Here is a 15,326-nt window from a genome sequence, read left to right on the forward strand (position 1 = left end):
AGTTCTTGATTGTTGATGTTTTAAACGTATTTTAAAATAATAATTTGAAATTAAGAAAAATAAAAAAATTAAATTAATAGGACAGTGAACATTGGTCTGATGGCAAACATTCCGTCACGTTATTCTAGAACTATTTGTCACTTTTGTCAAACCCTTCTATACTTATGTTACGCACTATAATACTTATATATTCCCTGATTTACTCGTTACGCGTATACAATATTTTGTTATAATTATCTGTTATTTTAAGAAAAAAAATTAATTCAGACACTAATTCAGTAAATCAAGGGTTAATATCCCACTTAGACTTAAGTTACGGCCTCCAACATTCACATGATAACTTCATGCTTTACCCACTAACACACATAAACTTATTTTCTCACACACATTTCATTCATAATACAGTGACGATGTAATAAGAAACCAACGACTTACAGGTACCAGCCGTGTACTTTTTCTCAACTTTTTCACCATCATACACAGTTGGTATAGACTGTGGAATATAAATACTGTCATAATATAAATCAATACAGAAAAATTAGCTGTCTTTAAGCATTTTAAAAATATACTTGAAGTCAACACACGATAAAATTTCAAAGGAACGAAAAATGAAAAAAATTATTCAAACTTTTTAGTGACTACCTTGAACTGGTTAAGAAAGAATTCCTTGTTGTGTCCCAGTATGTAGACCTTTAGATTCGCGATGGGCACTGACGTATCTGTTTTGGTGGTTTCGTTCGGAAATAAACAAAACATACAATACTAATACACGACATTAATGCATATATAGGTGACGGAAGTTTATCCAAAGGTAGTTTTCTAGAAATAAAGACAAAACCCAAATACAACACATGCACACGCACACATACACACACACACACACACACATATATATATATATATATATATATATATATATATATATATATATATATATATATATATATATATATATATATATATATATATATATATACATATGTATATGCCTATATATGTGCTTAAACAAATGCTTATGTATGCTTATAGGTGAGCCGTTGCTCGTGCGTGTGAGTGTATGTGTGTGTGTGTTTGTGTGTGTGTGTGTGTGTTTGTGGTTATGTGTGTGTGTTTATGTGTGTGGGGAGGGGATGTATGCTTTAAAACAATAAAAAGCAGCCTGGTATACAATACAATAAGAATGAGATTGGTAGAATCAAGAGACAGAATAAAATGAAACAGAATAGAATTTACCTGGGACAGCCTCAGTCTTAACTGTTTTCATTTTTCTAGACAAATGGAGGAAATGTCTTTAAGAATATATTTATAAGGAAATCTATATATATATATATATATTTCTTTTGCTTCGTTCTTAATTCTATTAAATATTTCGTGTCAACTTGTCCTGCGCTATTTAGGCCGATGACCCTGGATTTTTTTTTTTTTTTTTGTGGTTTTCTTTTTGGTTGATTCCATAGCTTTTGTCCAACCAAGAACAAACTTTAAGGCAGCAATTGTTTGATTTTGTAGGTGCCTATCCCAGATGAGTAGCAGTACCCAGGGGTAGTCCATAAATGACGTCACACTCGTATGGGGGAGGGGGGGTCCGTAATTTCGTGACGGCTTGGGATGAGGGGGAGGGGGGGGGGGGGGGTCAGATGGTGTGACGTCACACTTTTGCTTTATAAAAAAAAGCAATGTTAGAAAACGAATTTTAGACGTTATTTCGAGTTTTAAAAAACTGTTTTAATTTATTGTAATAGGAATTGATTAAAATACTCTTTTTTGACAGAGTTCAGACAAGATTTTAGAAAAATATCGATGTTTAGAAAAAATGAAACTGCAATTTTGATTGGGGTTGTGTGACGTCATTTTAGGGGGGTCTGGCATTATATGACGACGTGTGACGGAGGGAAGGGGGGGGGAGGTAAAAATCGTCAAAAAAGTCTGACGTCATTTATGTATGACCCCCCCCCCCCCCCCACCAGCTGTTAAGCCTCGTCTGTCCGGGTTTCAAACTCGAGACCTCTCGAATATTTTCTCTTATTTAGTCTGTTCACAATAGCAAATGTATTGAAATAGAACAAGTAATTGACACGTTAAATCAGTACTCTACAGAGCGCTACGAACCTGCGTATGAATATAAAGATGACCAGGATTGCAATAAGTAATGCGGACAGCACAATCAGTAAATACAGTATATATGTATCATCCTTGTTTTCTGTAAATTATTTACATTGTGTCATGTATTAAACATGGTGTATATACATTCTTGAACCATACAGGAATGTATATACAAATGCATATGGAAACACAATACATAAATAAAAAATTAAGTAACAAATACACGAGTGAACATAACATACTCATATAAAAATACCATCGGGTCCAATATAGTGATGTTAGTTATGTAAGCAGAGTTTCTTTCAGGCATCTATTACTGGGGAGACTGAAGAAAGTCTACTGCCCCCCCCCCACCCCCAAATTGAAATGAAATTCATATAGAAAATATATGGACATTTAGTCCGCCCCACCCCCTTCCGAAAATTTCAAGTACGCCGCCCCCGATGAAAAAAGTTCGATTGAAAGAAACACTACGTACAAGGTATTGTCTCTACTCCTGTAAAATGAAGACCCGTTAAAACTACAACCAATTTCATTTATTGGAATATGTATAAATTAATAATTAAATTTGTCAAAAACTATGTTAGAAAACAAATCGATTCCTTGTTCTGGATGTTCAAACTTTCTCTTGGCAAGCGTGTCTCGACCACACACTCACCCTCGGCATTTGGGTCAGCTAGAATCTTGCTTCTTAAAACACTATCTCCGCAGATGGCGTCACAGAGGCGTTTGATCTCAGTAGACTCGGGCACACAATCAGGGTCGCATTGTTGTTTGCAGTTGGGCCCGAAAATTGTGTCGATACACTCTGTGGAAGTTTAAGGGTTAAATTGGTTCTAGTTAAAGGGTTAAAGTGGTTCTAAAAGGGTTAAATTTTCCCTATATAAACATTAATAATTTTTTGAAAAACGATGACTGTTTTTAAAACAATGTTATGGAACTTTGGCTCTCTATATCTGGCTCATTTTTTTCATAAAATGGATAAATGAATCGGCTATATATATGTATATATATATATATATATATATATATATATATATATATATATATATATATATATATATATATATATATATATATATATATATATATATATAACTTTTGTATAGGATATGCTCACAAATAAAATTTAAATTGCAAACTTATATATAAAAACTAGTTTATTTAACCACACTCAAAGTATGAATTCTATTAAAATAGAAACTGTAACCTATATAGGGCCTACTGTGTAAATGCTTTAGTTGCAATAAATTAATTTAAATACTAAGTTGCAATAAATTAATTTAAATACTTAAATCTTTACAGATTTTCTTCTGGTGTAAGATCTAAAAAAAATCCTCTTTAGCTCATTCTTTATTTTGCCCTAAATATGTGTCACTGAGATCTCTATAGATAGGCTTATCTTGAGCATGAATAACTAAACAAAGGAAGAATAAAAACTAAAGTTAACAAGTTAATTAAAATTAAACCAAAACCAATAATCTTTTTTTTTTAAATTTGAGGGATGGAAAAGAAATTTCCATTTTAAACATAGTTAACATCTATCACTAGATGAGACACACTTGAAGCACCAGAGGCAAAACCTAAACATTCAAACAGCTAAATCGGCTAAATGATAGGCGCGAGAGTTTCAGATCGATCAAAACGACTACATTTTAAAATTAGCTAAAATGAAAAACAAAGACAATTTTTTTTTTATTTAAAACTCTATAGTAAAATCCGTATAAAGACTCCGAGCATATGCTAAAAGGAAAACAGTTTCTTTGATTCTGTTTGTATCATGTTATTACTTGTATACGGATGTAGCTTAAGGCTATCTATACGCTATGATGTAATTGTATGTGGCTTGAGAGTGCCTACATAACAAATGCATCACTTGTATAAAATACACAAAAAATAATTTACCCTGCTCACAGTAGTCTCCCCGCCATCCAGGGGGACATCTCAAACACCGGCCTGTGATGCTGTCACAGGTCTGATTCTCACATTTGACGCTGCAGTTGAAGGCACATTCCTGGCCGTAGGTTCCATGTTCGCAGTCTATAAATAGGTTTCAACAATCTTGAGATTGAGTATGTTTAAACACATTTTGAGAAAGTCAAAAAAATATGTTTATCAAATTTCGAAACAGTTCTTAAGTCTGTTTATACATACTCAAGGCAATTTATGTAATCTTAAAACCGTCTAAAAATGATTAAATATATTTTGATAGAGTCAGAAAAATGTTTTAGATAGTCTTGAGACCGTCTAAACACTTTAATATGCTATATTTTTACCTTGATGAGTTTAATAATATTTTGGTATCAAACCGCTATATTAAAACATACTAATAATAATACTGGTAATACTGAAACGAAACCTAATGACGGCATACGTATCAAAACCATGATATCAGTTAAGTTAGAGAATAAAATGTTCACTTGTATAAAATACACAAAAAATAATTTACCCTGCTCACAGTAGTCTCCCCGCCATCCAGGGGGACAACTCAAACACCGGCCTGTGATGCTGTCACAGGTCTGATTCTCACATTTGACGCTGCAGTTGAAGGCACATTCCTGGCCGTAGGTTCCATGTTCGCAGTCTATAAATAGGTTTCAACAATCTTGAGATTGAGTATGTTTAAACACATTTTGAGAAAGTCAAAAAAATATGTTTATCAAATTTCGAAACAGTTCTTAAGTCTGTTTATACATACTCAAGGCAATTTATGTAATCTTAAGACCGTCTAAAAATGATTAAATATATTTTGATAGAGTCAGAAAAATGTTTTAGCTAGTCTCGAGACAGTTAATATGCTATATTTTTACCTTGATGAGTGTAATAATATTTTGGTATCAAACCGCTATATTAAAACATACTAATAATAATACTGGTAATACTGAAACGAAACCTAATGACGGCATACGTATCAAAACCATGATATCAGTTAAGTTAGAGAATAAAATGTTCACTTGCATATAATACACAAAAAATAATTTACCCTGCTCACAGCAGTCTCCCCGCCATCCAGGCGGACAACATAAACACCGGCCTGTGATGCTGTCACAGGTCTGATTCTCACATTTGACGCTGCAACTGAAGGCACATTCCTGGCCGTAGGTTCCTTTTTCGCATTCTATAAATTGGTTTCAACAATCTTGAGATTGAGTATGTTTAAACACATTTTGAGAAAGTCAAAAAAATATGTTTATCAAATTTCGAAACAGTTCTTAAGTATGTTTATACATACTCAAGGCAATTTACATACCAAATGCTTTACGTGTAGAAAACACACACACACATATAATATATATATATATATATAAATAAATAAATATATATATATATATATATATATATATATATATATATATATATATATATATATATATCTACGCGACGGCTAATATCAGAGCTACATTGTTTTAAAAAATTCTTAACTTGTGTTTCAAATATCCTCAAAGTTTAGAAATAGATTCATCAAAAAAAAAAAGTTTTACCCTGCTCACAGTAGTCTCCCCGCCATCCAGGGGGACAACTCAAACACCTGCCTGTGATGCTGTGACAGGTCTGATTCTCACATTTGACGCTGCATTTCAAGTCACAATCCTGGCCGTAGGTTCCATGTTCGCAGTCTATAAATAGGTTTCAACAATCTTGAGACAGTCTAAAAGTATGTCTAAAAGATCAATCAGAAATTGTTACCTCCGCTTCGTTTCAAATCGGTTAATTCCAAATTATCTGTCCCTAACCCGACTATACGATTCTAAACATTCGGGGTGAACCACAGCTCACCTGACAGGTTGGGATGAGGGTGGTGGCTAAGCTGCGTGGTGATTATAGTCTCCGTGAAGAGAATTATATATATATAGATATTTTCCATACCAATAGTACTGTCTGTTTTTAACACGTTTTCCTTAACTCAGCTTCGCGTTTGTTTGTTTATTTGGATGTTTGTTGTTAAAATTGACATCGAAAATTAGCCCACTTCTGATTGCTCTATAGATCTGACATTTGGCATGCAGGCTACTTTCGCCTAACAATTTCAGATGCAATCATAAAAACTAGCAATTAGAGACCGTAATTAGCTTAATTTAATTACACCTCAAGGACCATAAAATTGAGGACATGATTTCTAAAGATACCGACAAGACTGGAGGCCTATTGACACAGTTACTTCGGCCCCAATTGATGTGAGCGCGCTGGCCGTGATCGTATAGTGGTTAGTACTTCGCGTTGCGGCCGCGACAACCCAGGTTCGAATCCTGGTCGCTCAAGATTTTTAGTCCGTGTATTTATAAACACTTAGTCAAGTTATACTTAATCAAGTCATTAGATAAAGTAGAAAATAAACTATATAAAAAACTTTTTTAAAAACCACGTTTTTCATGTGTAGCAACGGACTAAAAAGGAGAAAATAAAATACTTAAAAAAACTTTTTTAAAAAACCACGTTTTTCTTGTGGACTAAAAAGTAGAAAATAAATTTTTCTTTTGTGCTTCCTCGAGCTGTGCAGATTCTTGTGATGACTGACAAAAAACGTGGGTCGGGCAGATGGGTCGGGAAATTTGATGGTGAACGTACCTACGTTTTTTGTCAGTCATCACAAGAATCTGCACAGCTCGAGGAAGCACAAAAGAAAAATTTATTTTCTACTTTTTAGTCCACAAGAAAAACGTGGTTTTTTAAAAAAAAAAATGTAAGTATTTTATTTAATGTTTACCTTCTATTTACTAGTACTAGCGTGCTCTTCGGGATAGAAGAAAAACTGATGATATATGTAAGAAGCGTTCTATCAATGCGTTACCAATCATGTATTATTAGACGTGTGAGCTTTTTGTTTCTAATACTGAGTTTAAATTTAAATGTTAACAATGCCTGCGCCTATATTATATATATATATATATATATATATATATATATATATATATATATATATATATATATATATATATATATATATATATATATATCGGGGCACTTGTTTACCTACCGCATGAAATCATGGTGAGGTAGAACACACTGTGGTGATCGCCCAGGTTACACTACCTCAGGGGCTCCGCGTACGGTCACTGGCTGTTTAAGTTAACTTAAGCGCCCTGATGCTCACAAGATAACCCAGAGAGCCTAATAGCTTATTGAAATATCGCTCACGGGATACCATTGGGCATCAAATTGCGCCCTGCAGGGGCAAGTGCAAACTCGACTGGTTAAATTTATTAAACGACTATAAAGCCCTAACGTATCCATATCCGATCGTGCTTTTGAAAAAGAACGTACGCGCCATAGTGCTCTCGGGTAATCTTGTGGCACCATATCACCCCCCTGCGAGGACGCACCTGATTCGATAAAGTCAACGATTATTGTTATTGATAAAGACACAATGTCCTTAGTGTATAGCCCTTTTTTAAACGATCGTAGGTCCTCATTTCTCACAATAGGGTTGAAGTTTTAACGCTGAATATAGTAGTCTTCCTACCCGCTATGATAACGGACATCAAGTGCTAAGATAGCCGATTAAGAAACCTGGGCGCCAAACCATGTGGTGACAAAAGACCCTTTTTCACAGAAAACGTCTCGAGAGTATTCTCATCAAGTATCCAAAGTTTCATGGCATTCGGATGAACGGTGTCAAACCGCATCCTATTTGTATTTTTAATACTGTATATAGAGAAAAATCGCACCCTTGCGAAATTAAAAACGTTTTTTTTAAAGGAATCCTCACCTTTAGTGTTTTCATCTACTCCCCAAAGTTTCAAGGCGGTTGGATGATTGGTGTCAAACCGCAAACGACTTTAATTTTATATACCATGTTTATAGAATAATTGAATATCGCACTGCCGGGGTCACCACTGCGACTTTTTGAATTTAATTCTCGCAAACACCTCCCCAGGAATATTCTAAAAAACTTCCGAAAGTTTCATAAAAATAAGGTGTAGTAATGTATAAAAGACACACACACACACACAGAGATACACATACATTGCTTTATAGATAGATGAAGATATTGCTATTTCTGGTTTTACAATTGAACCCACGGATCAAAATGTGTGGATCCTATACGTTACCTTTGTAGCAAAACGCTCGTGATGAGAAGCACTCGACGCATGAGCTCTCGACATTGTTACAGGCCTCGGGTTGGCACTTACGCTGGAACTTAGAGGCACATCCTTGGTCGAAATAGGGATTGGTGCATACTAAAAACATGTACAACGTATCATTAGTAATATCAGAGTTATCAAAAAGCCCCCTATTACACTACCGCAGGCTCACCGCGTACGGCACATGGCTTCTCAATACTAACATATGTGCAATAGTGCTCACAGGATAACCCATACCGCCAATTAGCATCCTGAAACAATAATGCAGATTGCGTCATCGCTATAGTGACACAAATCAATAGGATTTTTTTCTTTAACATGTAGGAAAAAAATTATTTGAAGTGTTATAAACATCAGTTATGACTGATGCAACTTGTTAGCGGTATTAGTGGTTTTTTATTATATGCTCGATCTCAAGTTCTAATTGGTCGTCTACCCACACTAATGCATGAAAATATAGTGTATATATATATATATATATATATATATATATATATATATATATATATATATATATATATATATATATATATATATATATAAATATAGATATATATATATATATATATATATATATATATATATATATATATATATATATATATATATACACTACAGTATCTAACGTTAGACCACTTAGCCCCTACAAAAACCTCAATAAATAATCTACTTCTGAAGTAACAACAACTGATGTTCTTAGATCTCAACCCATTTGTGTAGCATGTTATGTAATTTATGTCAATCTTGGTTAAGCAGGGAAGTTATCAGACACATACAATTGCTACCCCCTCAAATTTTTTTACCTACATAATACCAAGCCCTCACCATAAAACTCCATCTCTTTGTAGGTAACATAGATTGCTGCTCTTAGATCTCAGCCGACAAGAGATAACATCTCTAATGTAATTTATTACCCTAAAGGCGCAGCACGGAAACAATGGTGAAATCAGTATGACTAATCTGCTTCTAAATTTAACTAACCTCAATCCAGTATCAGATACATATTATTAGACACATATTAGGTAGGACTAATTAATTTATTAAAGCCTTTTAAAACAAAAATAGTAACAACTATTAAAATTAAATTCAAGGAGCGGATTCTAGGTTTAAGTCTCGTCACACAATCTATTTCAATTTCAGATAATTTTGTTTGCTAACTAAAATAATTAGAATCTACAACTAGATTCTAGATATTTGAGACAATTATATTTTTTTTTATTATTATGTCTATTTGTTTTTATTAATTATTGAATTATTTTGAATCGAATATAGATCTCAATGTTTTTTTTTAATTAAATTTAATTTTTCTTGTAGTTTAATTTAATTGAATAAGTAGATTTTAGATTCTGTGTCTACCTAGCGTAGCCAGTTTCGTGGACAACATGATTAGATTTTGAGCTAGATTTTATATCTTAATATTAAATAAATATTCCAATTAAATGTTATTATATTTTTTGACGTAGGTGAATGTCAAGCGTATTTGTTTTATTAACAGAAGTCTTGTGTTAATTAAAACGAAGTTTATTGTTTACTGTCCCTAACAAAAGCAAAGTGTCGAGAACATATTCGCATTTGATTTGCCGCTGCTTCACTCACGCCACTTTGATAAATATTGGCTAACAATTGACAGCGTCTACGTTCTGTTAATTGTCGATCTCTATCACCTTAGTTTCATATAACTCTTGGCTGTCGAAGTAAACGAATTCCTTTAGATCTGCAACTTCTTGTATCACAGCCTTTTACAGCACAGATTGTCATTTTGAATGTGGATCCGTAACGTCATATCAAGGACTCTATACCCGGCATGGATGTTTGTCAAATACAGACATAACCCATAAATCCAACTCTAACTTTAACCAAAAACAGTGAGTTTGCTTGTGTGTTTGCATTGTGTTTGTGCTTTTATTTGTGTTTCTATTTACGTTTGTTTTTTCTTTTGTGTTTGTGTGTGTGTTGCGTTTGTGTTTTCGTTTGTGTTTTTTTTTGCATTGTATATATATATATATATATATATATATATATATATATATATATATATATATATATATATATATATATATATATATATATATATATATATATACATACATATAGCTCAAATGGTTTATGTGGCTCTGTATGAGGCGTAAAGCGGACAGAGCACGGTGCCTAAAGTGTTTATTATCTAAAATAATGATTAGAAAAATTATTATAATATGAGGTTTTGTAAAACAAGTTTCATTTCCTAAACGTATCATTTTAAATAAAGTCATGTGGAAAAAATAAAGTCAAAGAATTTGAATCATCTTTCAAAAAAAAAAATTTAAGTGTTATTTTTAATTACTTGCCTTCATTGATCACAAAAGTTTTTTAACTTATCTTTATGAAAAAATATTATATCGGGGGTGGGGGGGGGGGGATACTTTTTATTATTGTAAATACTGACTTTAATTTATTTTATACACAGAACGCACTGCACTGTTTACTAATTATTTTTAATCAATAACAGTTAAGAAGCCGCTACTAAATGTCCTCTATGTTTGCGGACAAGCTTGTGGTATTAAAGTTGTTCACTAAATTGAATCAGGCGTGTCCGCCGGTGCCCCGGCTATGTTCGATTTGCCGCCCTGTGTTATCTTGTAAGCGCTATGGTGCAAATGTTTATTTTAAAGAGTGCGATAGGCTGTGAATAAAAAGTGTTACTATAGTTGCACTACAAATCAAATGCAGAACATCAGTTTGGCGTCCCGACAGGGTGCAATTTAGCGCCCCGGGCATTCTCTTGAGCTCTATGGTGCCTAAGTTTGTTTTAAACTGTGCGATAGACAATGTATAAGAAGGGTTACAATGGCTATTATTTAATTCGAAACTGGTCATCCTCTAGCTCTCCGGGAATTCCCGTGATTGCTATGGCACCGACATTCGGTTTGAACTGTTTGATAGCTTACGGATAAGATGGAGTAATTTAGTTGTTTACCAAGTTGAATCAGGTGGATCAGCCGTTGCCCCGGCAGGGTGCTGTTTGGCGCCCTGGGCTATACTTTGAGCACTATGCTTTTATGTTAACATTTAAGTTTGTCTTATATTCCTGGTTACTGTTTGCGTTTAGGTTTATGTTTGTGTTTGATTTTGTGTTTGTGTTTGTGTTGGCATTTGCGCTTGCGTTTGTGTTGGCGATTGTACTTATGTTTATGTTTATGTTTTCGTTGTGTTTGTCTTTATGTTTCCGTTAGTGTTGGTGTTTGTGTTTATTTTCGTATTTGCATTTTTGTTTGGCGTTACGTTTGTGTTTGTGCTTTCGTTGTTTTTTTTTTCGTTTAGGTTTGCGTTTATTTTATGTTTGCGTTTGTTTATGTGTTTATGTTTAGTTTTTTGTTGGTTGGGGTTAGGGTTAATTAGAAAAGTAATATATTTCCTAACCCCGGACAAGGCATGGTATATTCTGTTTAATAAACACATAAATCATGGTCCTTTATATGGGAAAAAGGCATAACCCCCTCTACCCGTCAATTACCTCTGATCATTCACCCCTTCCCATCCCCCGACATCCCCCCCCGAGTAATCACCCCTTGTCAATTACCCCCGCAAAATATGACATTACTCCCCCCCCCCCCCCACACACACACACGGACATTGCTTTAAGTTGCAGGTAGGATTAGTGTTATGTTCATGTTCATGTTCATGTTCATGTTCATGTTCATGTTCATGTTCATGTTCATGTTCATGTTCATGTTCATGTTCATGTTCATGTTCATGTTCATGTTCATGTTCATGTTCATGTTCATGTTCATGTTCATGTTCATGTTCATGTTCATGTTCATGTTCATGTTCATGTTCATGTTCATGTTCATGTTCATGTTCATGTTCATGTTCATGTTCATGTTCATGTTCATGTTCATGTTCATGTTCATGTTCATGTTCATGTTCATGTTCATGTATATGTTCATATTCATGTTCATATTCATGTTCATGTTCATGTTCATGTTCATGTTCATGTTCATGTTCATGTTCATGTTCATGTTCATGTTCATGTTCATGTTCATGTTCATGTTCATGTTCATGTTCATGTATATGTTCATGTTCATGTTCATGTTCATGTTCATGTTCATGTTCATGTTCATGTTCATGTTCATGTTCATGTTCATGTTCATGTTCATGTTCATGTTCATGTTCATGTTCATGTTCATGTTCATGTTCATGTTCATGTTCATGTTCATGTTCATGTTCATGTTCATCTTCACGTTCACGTTCACGTTCACGTTCACGTTCACGTTCGTGTTCGTGTTCGTGTTCGAGTTCGTGTTCGTGTTCGTGTTCGTGTTCGTGTTCGTGGTTGTGGTTGTGGTTGTGGTTGTGGCTGTCGATTATACATTAAATAATTATATTTCAATTGAAATGGGATAACTTCGTAATTCTACAATTGGATGCAAATATTACTCACAATAGTTACATTCCTTATGCCAGTAAACACTGGGCACATAACATTTCTGAAGATCATCGCAATCTTTTTTCTGTAACGGGCAAGAACAGACGTGCTCACACTCCAGGCCGAAATGAAAGGGGTCACATTGGATGTCTGTTGTGGTAGACAAATAGGCAAGTTTAATGGCAAATATCTGATCATTGTCAGCAACACACACTACTCAAAGATATTGTAATTCTGATTGTAAATTAATGTTCCCCTTCCAAACTTGGCGGTGTATGACATTTCATATATAAGTATTATATAAAACTAGCCAGCGGTACCCGTTTTACGTGAATTATAGGCCTATATATTTTAAAATGGTGTACTTGTTTGAGAAAAACAATTTATGAGATAGTTATTGATCAAAACGCAATGTGCTTTACTACACGCTGAACGATATTAGTGACAAAGCAAAGAAATAACTATTTAGTTAAAAATACGACACATTTAACATAACACAGGCACACACTGGTTAAGTGACTTAAATGATTCCGTTAAAAATCTGGCTATTCAATGGTCATTATGTTGTTTTTAAGTTATGTGTATTAGTTTGAGCGATAACATTGTATATATTTCATAGCGTACGTCTTGATAAGTAGATCTATAGATCTATAGATCTAGATCTAAATCAAATTTGAATGAAGTAGTTCCTTTCTTTATAGTCTAAAATCGGAAGATTCAATGATAAAAAAAAATTAAGTTTGCTTTGATGTGTCACGATCCTTCACAACCTGCGTGGTATTATGTACACTATCATCTCAGCTATTTAGGCACCTTATAAAACATGGAGAATGAAAGACGTATTTAAAAAGCTTAATTTACGCGAACACGCCTATTCTTTCAAATTAATTTTTTTATCCCAAATTAGCCAGTTCCATAGCTAAACAGATTTCTATAAAATAATTAAGGCCTGAAATAGTTTAATAATGAAATTTATTTTTTGGAATAGATTCTAGTGTATATGGTGTCTAAATCTAGATCTTAGCTACTTAGCGTCTACGTCTAGTTTTTGCGTAGATTTGGATCTAGTCTAGATCTAGAATCTCTAGATCTAGAATCCAAATAGATTAAATACATTTTATAAATTTAGGTCGGAAAAATGTCATATCGTACGTAGATCTAAATCAAATTTGAATGAAATAGTTCATTTCTTTTTATTCTAAACTCGGCAGATGACGTCATTAGTTAATGTATAAGCATTAGTGACGTCATTGTTTCACGGGTTCTTTTTCACAACTATAAACACTTTTCCTGTTGCATAATTAAAACTGTTTTTCTACGTTCGAATATGCCTTTATTTTTACAAGCTTTTATTTAACTCACTTCCTCGTCAGTCGTCAGTCGTCAGTCGTCAGTCTGTCTAGACGGAAACGCAGGAGTGAAAATTCGGACAGTTCTACTTGACCGACACGATTCACAGTTGGCACGTGGGTCACGACATGAAGACAATGCAATCTGAAACTAAATTTGACTTAATTGGATGCCTAATTGATTTTTTATGAATTAATTAAAATTTGTACCGAATTAGTAGGCATGTCTAGCCAACCACACCACACGCGTCATCAATAGCTGCGCCATCACGACCACGTAATGGCTGCGTTCAAAAACCATTGCGCGCCTACTGAACGTGATATTCAGTAGGCGCGCAATGGTTTTTAGTCATGTAACTCTATTGTAGATAAAACATGTAAAGTACTGGAAAAAAAATTCATAAAAAACGTTTTAATAACAAGCTTTTATGTAATGATGCACTAAAAAGTAGAAAATAAATTATAGACTACTATTTAAATAACTATAAAGAAAAGCGTGGGTGTCTTCCTTAACATTAGTAAAGGTATCCAATAGATATTAAAGTGACCCACGCTTTTCTTTATAGTTATTTAAATAGTAGTCTATAATTTATTTTCTACTTTTTAGTGCATCATTACATAAAAGCTTGTTATTAAAACGTTTTTTATGAATTTTTTTATTTGTCTTCTTTAAATAAAATGTTGGTTATACATTTAAAACATCTACCATATTATTTTCAACCAAAGTCCGTATCAAGTTCTCCATATATCGCTGAAGATTCTGATGTGATACCCTGCGAAAATACTTTGCGAACTGAGAGAGAGTGAGAGAGAGAGAGAGAGATAGAGAGAGAGAGGGAGAGAGAGAGAGAGAGAGAGAGAAGTGCTCACATGGGCTTTTAAATATTAAGATTTGCAGTTCTGTATCAAGTTTTAGCGATTTCTGGTGATCGGGAATGGAAATAATTCTACTTTTGGTTTTTCAAAATCCTATAACTTGAGTATTGTTTCAGATAGAATTTGAATTGTAAATAAAACATTGAATTATCTGCCATCTTTCCAATTTTGAGTAATTTCCGTTGTCTAGAAGTAGTACTTTACGCCCTTTCCGATTTCTCAAAAAATATTCCGCACTATTTTACAGACATTGTTTGCTGCTCACTTTGTGTGCAGTTTTTTTTCTACGTGTTTCTAATCTATTTTAAAAAGTTTAAGTAATTAAAAATCATGTCTATACCCAGAGTTGCCATCCCTCACTATGTTATATATGTACATTCGATAAAGTTAAGGGGAGATCACTCCCGCTTTTTCAGTTATGGAGAGATTTTTCATAACTTTTTGTTATTCCGTGATTTATTATTTCGAATTGTGTATTTACAATATTTTAGTATAAGCCGTTTACTAATA

At 33.7% G+C, this 15,326-nt stretch overlaps 1 protein-coding gene across 1 annotated transcript in view; it reads right to left on the reverse strand.

Moving 5' to 3' along the window:
• The window catches only part of LOC131950067 (uncharacterized), a 39,325-nt gene that overhangs the window by 17,141 nt on the left and 6,858 nt on the right, over positions 1-15,326 (reverse strand). The window contains exons 3-9 of the mRNA XM_059312105.1: positions 5,586-5,720; positions 5,087-5,221; positions 4,553-4,687; positions 4,009-4,143; positions 2,762-2,911; positions 2,110-2,200; positions 436-509 (exon numbers count right to left, since the gene is read on the reverse strand). Coding sequence (XP_059168088.1) covers positions 436-509; positions 2,110-2,200; positions 2,762-2,911; positions 4,009-4,143; positions 4,553-4,687; positions 5,087-5,221; positions 5,586-5,720 — 855 coding nt within the window. The remainder of the gene's footprint in view (positions 1-435; positions 510-2,109; positions 2,201-2,761; positions 2,912-4,008; positions 4,144-4,552; positions 4,688-5,086; positions 5,222-5,585; positions 5,721-15,326) is intronic.

The sequence above is a fragment of the Physella acuta genome, unplaced genomic scaffold (assembly GCF_028476545.2).
Source record: "Physella acuta isolate Inbredline_101_S28 unplaced genomic scaffold, ASM2847654v3 ptg000732l, whole genome shotgun sequence".
NCBI classification, from domain to species: domain Eukaryota; kingdom Metazoa; phylum Mollusca; class Gastropoda; family Physidae; genus Physella; species Physella acuta.